This window comes from Triturus cristatus, chromosome 5_1, assembly GCF_964204655.1.
Source record: "Triturus cristatus chromosome 5_1, aTriCri1.1, whole genome shotgun sequence".
Lineage (NCBI taxonomy): Eukaryota > Metazoa > Chordata > Amphibia > Caudata > Salamandridae > Triturus > Triturus cristatus.
Genome location: NC_140587.1, coordinates 474,547,157 through 474,561,047, shown reverse-complemented (window position 1 = coordinate 474,561,047; position 13,891 = coordinate 474,547,157). Strand labels below are relative to the sequence as shown.

At 45.4% G+C, this 13,891-nt stretch overlaps 1 protein-coding gene across 1 annotated transcript in view; it reads left to right on the top strand.

Moving 5' to 3' along the window:
- RIPK2 (receptor interacting serine/threonine kinase 2) overlaps positions 1-13,891 on the top strand; it is a 330,649-nt gene that overhangs the window by 104,206 nt on the left and 212,552 nt on the right. The window contains exon 2 of the mRNA XM_085605314.1: positions 1,457-1,610. Coding sequence (XP_085461440.1) covers positions 1,457-1,610 — 154 coding nt within the window. The remainder of the gene's footprint in view (positions 1-1,456; positions 1,611-13,891) is intronic.

The window sequence follows — 13,891 nt, the reverse complement described above, 5'->3', positions numbered from 1 at the left end:
AAGCTTTTTCTGTGATTGCAGCTATGGATGTTTGCGTTTGTTTCTGAGACTAGATCTGAAAAGTATGCATTGATTACTCACAAACTGTTCATTGATCTAAACCCTCTTCAAATATGTTCAATAATGTGATTACCATACTATAAACATTTATACCAACCTATTTTAATAATAGATTAAAACAATTTCTAATCTTAAATTAAAGTTGTTTTATAGTATTTGTGATTAATATATAAGAAGATGGAAGTGACATTGGCTAATCACATTGCCCATGCAGAATTAGTATAATTGATAAGAGGTGCTTTACCCTCCAGAGTGAGGCCACCTATTGACTCCATTTATCAATGAGAATAAATCAAAGTATGGAGAAAGCACACAGTATGTTCATTTTTTCAGTCTCCATGTCCAGTAACACAGTTGTAAGTACAACATTAGATTTAATTACACAATTTTGGGATATAAGATTCGAGCTGTAGTCTTCTCTTCACACAATGGTAAAAACACTTTGGCCCTTACTTAGATCTTGGCAGACGGGTTACTCCGTCACAATGGTGACAGATATCCTATCTGACACAATATAAATCCCATAGGATGTAGTAACCTATCCAACAAGATCTAAATCAGACCCTTTATTAGGAAATACATCATTCTGAAAAGTTGTTGTCAGCCCAGCCAACGCTTTTTGGTCCCCTCTTGGAAATTCATTATTGATGGGCCTTGCTTTCATTAGCTACAGAGTGGCAACATGACTCATTGAAAATAGGTGGACAATATCAATAATGTAACAATAATGACACCCCTTTAAAGTACAGGCAGAAACATGTGGACAAGGACAATGGGTTATGTCCTCCGCTACTTGACAAACCTCATTTCGAGGAACCAGAACACTGCTTTTGTGGATGGCACCAATGGATCCAGTCTTTAGACAATGTTTACTTGTTTCCTCTGATTTTTCAAGCCTAAACATCAACCATTTTGCATCTGAAGGAATGATAGTCTTGTTCCAAGTATCTTCATAGTTCTGCCTGAGCACACTGACACATGATGAAAAAACTAAATGTACAATAATGTATACATTTTTGAAAACATCTATCTAGAATATATATTTTGTGTCAAGTTTAAAAAACACTAAGTTTGAGTGTGGGCTAGTAACTTTATTAAGTTTCTCGACCTATGGTTCTGCAGCATTTGGGGACATTTTTCAAGCTCTGATCCTTGAGAACTTATAACAGAATATCCTGTTTATGCATATTTCGGTTTTTTTCAGAGACCTGTTGTACAAAATCCCTAAAGAATAATCACTTACACAGTTTGACTATACAATATTGTCTTCATAAGGATCTTATGTTTAAATCAGATTAAGAGATGTTTATTTTTTTTTAAACACTGTATTGAGAAGTTAAAATGGTGATTGTGTACATCTTCGAAAATGTATGAGACTATTTATATTTTGTTACAGAGAAAGAAGCACAATTCTCAAAGAAGCAGAGATCTTGCACAAGGCCAGATTTAAGTACATTCTGCCAATTTTGGGAATCTGCAATGAGCCAACATTTGTAGGAATTGTAACAGAGTACATGCCCAACGGGTCATTAGACCAGCTTTTATTCCAGGTATGTATGACCTCTTGAGTCTTAATTAAACTTTTTATATTGCATTTGTTAAGTTGAATTGTTATAAAGGGATTAGAATAGATGGCCTAACTCGCTCCTATTTTGAGGCTCCACCTTCTACCAGTGAAAGGTTCAAGTCACAGGCATCTACTCGGCTCTGTACATAGCAGTACAGCTGGGCGTAGTGAATGTAAAACTGCTTTATGGCTAAATCAGCAGAAGCATTTTACATTCGTAAATCCTGCAATTCACAAAATCACATGTGTTCCACTGCAAAATGTTTTTTACAATGTACCAAAGCCATTTCATGATTCGGAAAAAGCTTTTTCAAATTGCAAAAGGGTTTTTGCAACATAGTCTAAATCGCAGTTTAGTTGGCAATTCAAAAGCGTCACCCCTCCTGTAAGCGAATCACAGTGAGATGTGTCAATGCTTTGTGACCAAAACTGCAGTCACAAACCACTGAAAAGTTACCAACACCTCAAAGAAAGGGGTAATTAATTCACAGAAGGGGGGAAGCTCTTATCCCTGGTGGACAGCTTCTGCTTTGGGAATTTTTTCAAATGGCCTCAGAGTAAGTAGGAAGTGGTCCATAGAACCACTGTCTGCTCTCCACAATGTCTTCCCAAACAGAAAACATAAAAAAGGATAGGCAAAGCCGATAGGTTTCGCCTTTTGTTATTTTTTTTATATTTTTTGAATTGCAGTCCATGCTGCTATCTAACCGGATTATTTAAATTTGTAAAAGGTAATTAAAAATAAAGGTAAAATCTATTGGCTTTGCCAAGGTTTTTTTTTTTACATGGTGCACTGTAATTGAGTTCCTGTGGAACCTGACAAAGTTAAAAACAAAAAAAAGCTTAAATGTGCAACATGTAAATAATTGAACATTTTCTTCATTTTGAAAAACTTTCTCTTAAATAAAGCCTTTGCCACTGGGTGTTTTTGCTTATGATGGCAGGAAATCAGAGTAAACACAGGATTAGGTAACGATACTGAAAACACCTCGCTAAAATACTTTGTGCATATGATATGTAATCAACCCTCATGTTCCTGCTGCGTCGCTAAAGAGGAAAAAAGCAAGCTTTCACCTGGGAAAATTGTTCTCCATGGAATAGTTTAGTAAACTTGCGCATCACTTGTCTGTTCTTTGAAGCATTCGTATGTCAGAGGCTCCCAGGACAGAAGTTAAAATAGAAATTGGGAGGGAGTTAAAATAGAAATTGGGAGAGATTGTGCAGACAAACACTGACCACTTTTGAGTGTTAAAAAGGCCGCTTTATTAACACAGGTGCACATCACAAAATAGATAACTATCCCCTATCCCACCACCACCCCTACGATCCCCCAAACCTGTCCACCCTGCACAAAACCTCAGTAACTTTATTGCATTTCAACATTTCCAATGGAATTCCCCCTACATCCTATGAGAATCTATTTGAACCTGTAAGTAACCGAACATCCTAAAATGACCCTTTAACACCTGCCTATCCTCCCCCTGAACCTGGATCCCCATCTGTCAACTTTTGCAAACTCCTGTCCAACTTTTCCATGCTCCCCCGCCATCCAGACAAGTGGTGTTTGGAACTAACCCCCCTTTTCTGAACCCCCCCCCCCTCCCCAAAGCGACCCCTCCATCCTGTGGACTGACCTCCAACGTTTCACATTCACAACTTTACCCAAAACTTCCCTGATTTCCAACTGATGTAGGTCCATACCAATTTGGGACAAATGCACACGTCTCCTCTAAAAAACTCCCACCGCTTCAAACTCAATGTTTGAATGGCGTATCCTGCCAAAGCCTATTTCCCCACAAAAACGGGCCATCTCCCTGTTCAATTTCCTCCTTGGCCTGTCTATTGCTGCCGGTTTACATGCCACCTTCCATGACCGCCCCTGGACAAACTGTGCCCAAAGTACAAACACCCCGAACCACTCCGCTTTAATTTCTGATAGATCCCTCTTCATGGCTCTAGTTAAGATCACCGCCTTCTCCCTCACCAAATTGTTCTCTCTTAGGTGAATTATCAAAACATCCGGCCATTGCGCCCCAGACATCATCCCGTTCAATGTTACCAGCAATTCTTTCCACAACATACCTCCCTTTCCCTTCCATGTAACCTGGAACAAACCGTCGTCAAAACCCAAATTGGCCCCCAAACCCCTCTGTCCTGCTTGTATGGCTGTCCACTTCACAAAAGAATAGTTCACTATCCAGATCACGGCCGTCCCCAAATCTGGGCCCTGCACTGCACCTGAAAGGAGACAAAAAAGCAGTAAGCGTTTACAATGAATCCCGTGCCACGCAAGCTCCCTCTCTCCGGCTCCCGAACATTTCCCTGTAGGATTCTGATGACCGACGCTCGAGACTCATGATGTCCTCCCGTGACCAGCCCTGAGATGCTGACTTTGACGCCACACCAATTGGGAAAGAGTGCGTGTCATATTCCGCCACCGACACCCCCAGCCTACCCAGTGCCGACCTCAGAATCGCCAGCAGCTGGTAAGCTGTTACCCTCTCCCCCCAGATACATGAACACTTCGCCCTGCTCCCTGCCGCAACATGCTGCCCATCGCCTACCTCTTGCCACTGGGCATAGACCCAAATCTCCCCTGTCCTCCATAACTACCCGCTTACCCTGCGCTCTCTGATCAGTCTTGGATTGCCGAATCACTACCTCCCATCTCCCCGGCGCTCAAAACACTTCCTCCCAACGAAGCCCCTTGCTGCCTCTGCTCCCCAACAGCTCGGACACCCTACAAGTCCTGTAAAACATCCAGACCATCAACGTGGAAAACAGACAAGCCTCCCCAAGGTCTCGGCACACTGACAGCAGTTGTCCTAATACCCTAATGAGTAAGTTCCATGACAAAGGCCTTTTACCCACCCCTTCTGGCCCTGCTCCCTCGCCCAACCCTCCAAAATGTGGCGACCTAACTCCCCCACTAAAGGGGGAAATAACCCCACAGCAATTTCCCCATGAACGCTAAACCCGCTAATTTCCCCGCGATAGTCACCCGCGACAAACCTTTATCAATGAATCCCAAGATGAATTGCACTATGTCCTCCCGGCATGCCGCTTCAATCGCCCTGCGCCATGCCCTGAAGCAAGAAACTCCCTCCAAGCCTGCAAGTAAGCCCTGCTCATTGAAACCGCCAATGACCCTACCACCAGCTGTACCATCCTGAGTTGTTGATGGACCACAGCTTCTCCGACATGGGGGTCGGGTCTCTGTCCGCGTCCTTGGCTAACCCACGGAATCTCCCCCACTGTGAACGAGACAAAGCATCCGCAATGTCATTGTCCACACCTGGCACATGGCATGCTCAAAAAGTTATGTCATGTCACAAGCAGCATAGCACAAACACCCACAACAATTTCAGCACCTGCATGTCCCTGGCCGATTGTCTGTTCACTACCTGCACCACCGCCATGTTATCCACCCGAAACAACCCCCCGTGTGTCAACTCTGCACCCCAAAGCTTTAGCGCCACCACCAAAGGAAACAGCTCCAGGAATGCTTCTCCCTCCCTGAACCCGCGACGCCAGACACTGTTCCGTGCACCACCTGCCCTGCCAATATACGTTGAAGCCCAGGCCTCCGGCTGCATCTGAAAAGATTTGCATGTCCCACTCCAAAGTCCCCCCGTCTCGCCAAAGGGATCCCGTTGAAATCCGGCAAAAACATACACCACGTCCTCAAATCCTCTTTCACTCCCGCCGTAATTTGTATGTGGTGATGGAGAAGCGCATGTCCCAACAGTGACCTCCCCTACCTCATACAAAACGACCTTCCTACTCTGACAACCCGACATGCAAAGTTCAAATGACCCAGCAACACCTGAACGTCCTTCACCTTCGCCTTTTCCCTCGCCAGCATGTTCCGGATCAAGGATAACATTTTCGTCTGCTTATCCACTGGCAGCCTGGCCTCTATTCGCACCGAATTGATCTCAAAACCCAGGAAAGACAATACCGTATCAGGGCCAACTGCCTTCTCCGGGGCCAGTGGCCCTCCTAGGTCACCCATGAGCTCCTGAAAACTTGCAAGCTGTCTCTGGCAGTCCGCCGTGCCGGGTGCCCCCACAAGAAAGAAATCATTCAGGTAATGCGTCACAAGTTCGTGCTACGTCCGCCAAGTAAACAACCACTGCAAGAAAGTACTAAAGCATTCAAACAGAGCGCATGATATGGAGCAGCCCTTCAGCAGCGCTTTAGCCACATACCACTTGCCTTCGAACTGCATTTCCAGCAGCTGAAAATCCTCCAGGTGTACCAAAAGTAGCCGAAATGCTGATTTAACGTCGCATTTTATCAGTGCGCCCGGGCCCGCCACCACCACCAGTGACATGGCCTCATCAACCGACGAGTAAGACACCGACGTCGCTTCCTCCGCAGTGAAATCGTTAACCTACTGCCCTCCCGGCCAGTACAAATGCTTAATCAATCGAAACTGCCCTTCCCCTTTCTTGGGCACAACCCCCGATTGGAGACACGATTAGATTCTTCATTGGCCACTCTGCCTTCCTGAACTTCCTTGGCCAGTTTATCCCATACCACTTGCTTATTTTCCGCGGCCGATCGCAAATTCTCCGCCCATCTACGGAGCTGTGGCCCCTCGTACCCCGACTTGAAACCCCAACGAAAACCATCACGCAGCAGCTTCGCATCCATTGTGCGCCAGTAGAAACCCAGCCAGTAGAAACCCAGCCAGTATTCCAACCCCTCCAGGTTAACCAGAGTAGGAGCCCTTTGTACCAAGTCCTTGCCATCCTCTACCGCCTCTGGGGCCTGTGACTTGCAGCTGATGGCCTCCCTGCCCCCCCCCGTACTGATGCCACTGACTCCCTCCTTGATTGTTGCTGTAGTAGTTAACCAGGGGGTGTCTCCCTGCACACTTCGAGCATTCGTGACCGAATTAGCTATATTCCAGCGCACACACACCCTTGTTAAAATCCCAACATGTCCCCCCTGTCCCTGGTCCAAATTTTGTGGGACCGCCCACCCCTCCCTGGGTGGGACACCCTTGATAGGGGCGATTAAACAATGGGCTACCCAGTCGGTGTGAATATCGTCTTCCCCGCCTTTGCAGCCCCCACAGTATGCTGCCACAAATCGGTATTCAACTCATCCCTTTGGCCTCCGGATCCCACACCAAACGCACCTGAAACTCCTTGTCATATTGCGCCCACGCATATCCCCCCCAGTAATCTGCACCTTACGAATTACGTCCATGTATTTGAACAAAGCCACACACTGATCCAGATATTTCTCGAAATATGTACTGGCATATATTAAGAATGCTGCCGTCCAATTCTCTATGGTGAGGGAAACCTTTGACCCCTTGGCCAATTCATATTCCTCCACCTTGATCCATTTTTAGACCTCATTTCTCTGTGGAGGAGTTTTAGCATTTTAACATACTCCACTTTCCAAATGCGATCTTTCGTGGCCAACATCAAATGCGCTCCCAACGGCTTAGTCACCCCCATATATGGCAACTTCTTAAACTTCAACTCTTTGATGTGAGGACCGTCCTCCTTCATCCCCCGCTGCTCCATCCATAACCTCTGACTTGCTGGATCCCCCTGCACCCCTTTGCCCCCCAGTTCCTCCATGCCCACCCCCACATCCATAACTTTTCTACCCTTGCTCATCCTCGCGCCACCATCTGTCCCAGCGCTAGCGTCCACACCTCTGGAAACCATGGTAGGAACGTGAACTTTTTGTAAAGCCTTACCTGATGCCAAGGTCGATGCCCATGCTGCTGCTACCGGCCTTGCCAGTCCTGTCTCAGCTTGTTCACCTGCATCCACCTTAGGCGCCTGCAATACTCTTGGCACAACGTTAGCAAACCCCGCAACCCCCGCTCGTTCCGGGCTCATCCTCCTGGAGCTCACCCTCCTCCAGACTGTCCTCATCATAATCCAGCGTCACACCCCCCAATGGATCAGCCACAAAATCCCACTCACTCCCGAGCACCACCTGTGCTGCAATCTCGTCACACTCTTCCTCTGGACCACGTCGCCCAGTGCTCCGGGGGGGGGGGCCGAAGCGACCCTGCTCTGCATGTTCGTCGCTGCCCTCCGCACCTTTGCCACGTCTCATGCACCAGAGGCTGTTCTTGACCTACTGGCTGCTGGGGCCAACAAAGTCGTACAGGCCCTTCTTGCGTTGGCCTCAAAGGGATCCCACGTGGAATCTGGCCAGACCGTGCAGGGCTCGGACCTCTCTTCCCCTCGGTGTGGAGGAGCCGTCCCCAGCTCTACCAAGTCTGTCCCAAAACCCTACTCCTGCCCCTGAAATGCACAGGACTGGTGTGCTGGCGCTTAAAAACCTCCCCCCCCCCCGCAGGCTTCCGCCCGGGACACCCCCCAGATCCTCCCCCCTAGGGCCCAACCCCCTATTGGGAGGCCCCTTGTAAACCCCAAAATCCTCATACATCAACCCCTCCCTCACGGCGCCCTCTGCCCTACTCTCCTCCTCCTTGTTCCAGTCTAGCATCCCCCCACAACCTCCTACCTCCAGCAAGTGCTCCGGCTTCCGCGCTGCCCCGCCCGCCTGTAAAGAACCCCTTTTCCCCAGGTAATCCTATAAACATGCCACCCATTCCCCCCCTCTCCTCCTGGGCCGCTTCCCACTGGCTAAAAATGACCAGGCCAGACCAATCATGGCAGGTGCCCTTCTAGCAGTCTCATTGCCTTGTTGCAACCATCCCCCCAGATTCCATCCAACCTGTGGCCCCCTCCTCCCACCCCTCTGCCCCGGCTCAGCAAGGTAAAATAAATCCTCCCCCGGCCCCATCCCTCTCCTTGCCCTGCCCTCCTGGCCTTCCCGTGCTCCAGGGAGGCTGCACACTGCATCAAGTGCGACGCTGATTTTTTCAAAACCATAGCAGGCGACTCCACTGATGCCGCTCACTTCTTCCCTTTAATTTTAGCTGCAGCCCCGTAAACGCGCTGCCTGTGTGCTGGGGCTACAGCGGCCTGCTCACTCTTGGCCCCTGCCCCTCCCATCACACCAAGTATACCCGGCCTGGCGCTCTCCCAGGGCCCACCCACGGCCCTCCCCCCCATCCCCAGGCACTGCAGACAGAAGGCCGTGCACATGCCAGCCCGGCCCTGTGGCCGGCCCCCTGCTCACTTTGCGGCCATGACTCACCTCGCTCTCTGCAGCTCTTCTGCCTACACACGGCGGTAAACATGCCAGACCACCGCCACGACCCCCACCGTGGACCAGCGGTGCACACAAGCACTGGGCCATGTGGCCCGGCACCAACGACTAGATCCAGCCACCCGCCTCCCACAACAGGCCTCCACAACCAGACTCTCACTAGACATGGTAATGCTACAAAGTTATATTGCCTTACACAGGAACGACGCGCAAACCACAACCAACAAACCTCAATAAGGAAAATTTTACAAGGAATGCTACCAGCCACCAGGTCACCAGCACCTATAATGGTGGCCGTAAGCCCAAGGCGGTCCCCCAAATAAATGTTGGGCTATTTTTGGGCTCTTACGGAGCTCAACACAAAATAGCAGTCGCTGGACTGCACCAACCCTCCCAATCTACCCGGGGGTCAGACTTCCCTCCGGTCAGCTGCCCCCAAAACCCCCCTTGTAACAACAGCATGTTCTCTAATCACAAACACTCGGGCACAGAGGGCAGGAAGAGAGGGCGTTGTGTTGCTATGAAATGAATATGAACATGGTCTGTTTATGTAATCAATGCTCACATTCCTGCCGTGTCTCCAAGGAGGAAAACAAGGTATCTTTAGCAATGGCAAAGGCACCTTTAATCATTAACAATTATCAAAGTCACCGATTTCTGTGCATGCGGGATCCCGGGACCATGTTAGTATGCCTTGTAAGCGCTATAAATTACATTTTCATGCCGCATTGTTTTTATCAAATTAATGCTTGGCATGAATTGATTAGTGTGAAGGGAGAAGAGACTAACTAAAAGTAATGGCACCACCAGCGTTGTCTAGTAACAGAGGGCTTCAAAAGGCTGCAGGGGCTGGGTGCAGTGCTCTCTGTCTCGGTGATCAAAGCTCGAGTAGTGGCTTCAGCTCTCAAATATATCTGCATTCAGTAGTCGGGCTGCTTGACAAAGACAAACATTTGCAATGCAATAGGCCTGCATTTACTAAACTCTCGAAAATGCGAAATTATTGCATTGCAGATGGTTGTTTGCAAAAGCTCCCCAGGCAGCACTTTCACGCTAATGGCGGTCGTGTGCCTTTCTCTAGACACCGCTCGTTTGAAGAAAGGGGCATGGCAGCCATTAACGTGAAAGCACCGCATGGGGCGCTTTTACAAACAAAAGTTAAAAAATAGCCTTATAAGAGAGCATCTCCTGCCTGTTTGCAGGCAGAGGAAAAACATTTTAAAAAAATAGTGCTCGGAGGCTGTAATTAAAGCCTACCGAGCAACAACACACGTAACGGGGTGTCGCCATGGGAGGTTACAAATGAAGACAAGACAGTACTAAGGAGGGATTACCAAGCCACTTAACGAATCAGAAGCTAGCACTTACCCAGGACAATGACACAAGCCAATTAAAAATATGGACGGGGAGTGGGCGGAGCTTCACCACCATACTCTGAGTGCAGAATGCCTCGCAGACCAGCACATGCACTGCCCAGGCTCAAGTTTCCTTTAAGGAACTTAGGCTGCTTTAAAAAATAATTGAGCACATTTTTTGGAAAGTGCAGGTTCAAGCCCTGCCATTCTGATTTACATTAAATGGACAGCAATTGATAATTTCTTTTAAAGAGGTATAATGAAGATATTAAATGATGTTAGGAAGCGATCCTTGTCTTAATTATTACCTGTCCTTCACACAAATATCTAAACTATTGCAATATATACATGTGTTCCCTATATATAGAGAGAGATTTTAAAATAAAAGAAAAAGCAAATAGGGAAGGAAAAAAAAAAACTCTTTAGAGTGGATGGAAATGTACACAAATTAATAAATCCGAATGTCTTGAAATAAAGAAATACTGCTCAATTATCAAATTGATAGTTACAGGGGAAGAAATTGACAAACTGCCAGAGTGAATGAATTTTGAAAAGTCTAATAACAACCAACACAAATTGAAGTTCAACTATGAGCATGTTTTTGCATGCCTGTTTCATTATTCTTTCTCTGGTTCTAAGCATGTCTTTTTTACTAGTCTTTTTTTTATTTTTTATTATTCTATTTTTATTGAGGGTTCATGCAAATTACAGGACTACAAAACTGTCAAGTAAAGTGCATATTGCGAAATAATCAGAATACTCGAGTTTCTTTACCAGTAGACAACATACAGAGAAAAAATACAGCATTACATATCAGAAATAAATACCATTTAAAGTGCGAAATGCTAAAACATTTAGGCGTAAACATATCTCATCAATCTTTCACATTACCCTGTTGCAGAATGCTAAACATTTAGTCATAGACATAACCCAACAATCTTTCCCATCACCCTGCTGCAGAAAAGAGATGGGGCAGTCATGTAAAACAATTACAGATCACAATTGGATAAAGTGCAGAGTGCAAAGTGCTAAGTATTAGGAATGAACATAGCCCAACCTTCTTTCAATAACCCTATTGCAAGCAGGAAAAAAGGGGGCCGACATATAGTATAAGATAGAGGATATATAAAGTGCCTGAGAACGTACGATAGGGTAAGTGTAGGTTGGGGAGCTGACCTTGCGGACTAGGCTTAGCTACTCGAATTGCAACCTCGCCTTCTCCTAAATGATAATAAACATTCAGATAAAAGGCAGTTTTCCTTATCTCTAACCTCTATCCCCAGTAAACTCCAACGTTTCTCGTACTTTTTTATTGAGCCTGAACTTATTGCATATTTATTTTCAAATTTTTTGATTTTGCTTAATTTCACACTCCATGCTTGAAAAGAAGGTATGCCATCGGTTCACCAGCATTGTAGAATTAGGAATCTTGCGTCCAATGCTGCGCTGTATAGGCACTCTTCTTGTGTAGTAATATCGGGGGAGCAACCCAGAACTGCAATAGATGCATCAATAGAAATGGAAGGGTCTTAGGTGGGTCTGAGATACATTTCAATTCCTTCCCACAAACTACTGATTTCTGGACATTCCCAAACAATTTGTGACCAGGTGCCACCACCCTCTTTTGTGCAGCGGAAACACCTGCCCTCGATTTGTGGGTATATCTTATGAAGAAAAGAAGGGGTCCTATAGATAAACCATTTTGAGTAGAAGTGCATACTCTTAAAATTTGCACCTCTGAGTGTTGATGCATTAAGTTTGTTGATTCTGTTCCAGGTTGATTTTGAGACCTGCATCCCTTCCCTTTTCCATCATCTATCACAGATTTTTTCACATAGCAAGAGAGGCTTGTTTTCGTCAACATTTTTAACCCAGGCACTGATCCTCCGTTGTGTCGGGGAATCAAAGGCTTCACTGATACGTGCTGTAGCGGATACATTTTTTATACCAAATTTTTCCAACAGGGGTTTTATTCTTATTAATGACCATTTTAGGATTGTTTTGGAGTGTGAGAGCCCCATTTCAATCTCTGGCCATGACTTCCAACAATTGCCTATAATAAAACCCCGAATCTGTACATACCCATTTTCTTCCCATTTTTTTAGAATACTAGTCTCTAAAAAAACATCTTCCCCCGTGTAAATATGGGACAGCCTAGTCGAGCTATTAAATCTTGGAATGCTATAAAATGTTGAAAATTTAGATTTTTGCTTAAGTACCCATTGGAGAGTCTTATAACGTACTTTCTTAGAGTACTTAGTTATTCTTGTGGGGTCAACAATATTATATTCCTTTAGGATCTTTTTCATAAAGAAATTGTCTGCCTCCTGAGGGTCCAAAAAGGAAAATCGGAAGCTATAGTGTGCAAAGGTCGCATGATAGTAGTTCCTAATATTTGGAAGGTTCAGTCCCCCTTCTGAAACAGGGTAGCTTAAAGTGCTAAGTGTCAGTCTCGGTAACTTATTAGACCATAAAAAAGAATGGAGCGGTGCTAAAAAGGAAATTAAAGAGTGGAAGAATAGACATACGAATTAGTGCCACTCGGCCTAATAATAATAGTGGGAGCTGGTTCCATTGTGCTAACAGGCGTATCACTTTTTTCAACAACGGGGTATAGTTTAAATGGAATAGATCTTCTACTTTCTCTGTCACAAAGATCCCTAAGTATCTCTTTGGGCGAGTGTTATATACAGGCCTGAGTTCTGGCATTAGAGAGTCAATAGAACAATTGCACAATATGATCTCTGTTTTGGATTTGTTTATTTTGTAGCCCCCTATTGCTTGGAAATCTGAGAAAATCCTCATGATTTCTTCCTGGGTGTCTGTTTTTGAATTTAAAAAAAGGACAATGTCGTCGGCATAGAGTTTTACATTTGTCATCCCTTGAACAGGGACCGTGTACGATCATTTCTGTCTAATTGCTATTGCTATGGGCTCTATAAATAGCGCGAATAAAATCGGAGAGAGAGGACACCCTTGTCTAGTGCCTCTGTTTATTTGACATGTGCCTATATTCACAGAATTGGTTAAAATTTGCACCTGTGAGTTTGTATAGAGCGGTCTTATTAAATGTATAAACTCCTCTGGGAAGCCAAATTTTTCTAAACTCAAAAACAGTTCCATGAGACTAGGTTGAATGCTTTTTCGGTGTCTAAAAACCAGACCTGAGCCTCAGTCTTATTTATGTAAAAAAAAAATCCAGTGCTTCTAATAAAAAATGTGTATTGGTATTGAGCTGTCTCCCAGCTACAAAGCCACACGGATCCATCCCAATAAGTGAACCTACCATTCTGTTTAGCCTATTAGTGAGGAGTATTGTAAAAATGTTGTAGTCAACATTTAGAAGGCTTATGGGCCTATAGGAATTTACGTTCTCACTATCTTTGTCCTTCTTTAAAATGCTGACCACTACTGCTGTGCGAAAAAATAACAGAGGGTCGCCCCCTTGTAGTAGATGGTTTGCAAGATTTAAAAATTCAATATTGAGAGTTGAGGCGAATCTTTTTTTTAAATTCAGCGGGAAAGCCATCTTCCCCAGTTGCTTTACAGTCAGGCAAAAAGCTTATTACTTTTTACATTTTATTACGTTCTCCACCTAAAGTGCATAGGGTGTTTCATTGACTGTAGGCTGTATATTGACAATTTCTCTGCAAAGTCTCTCCATATTCTGAAAGAGTGAAACTTCACCTAAGAACTCTCTCTTTTCTAAAGGCTGTTCTTGTCCGAAGCCAACTTATGACTACACTGTCCC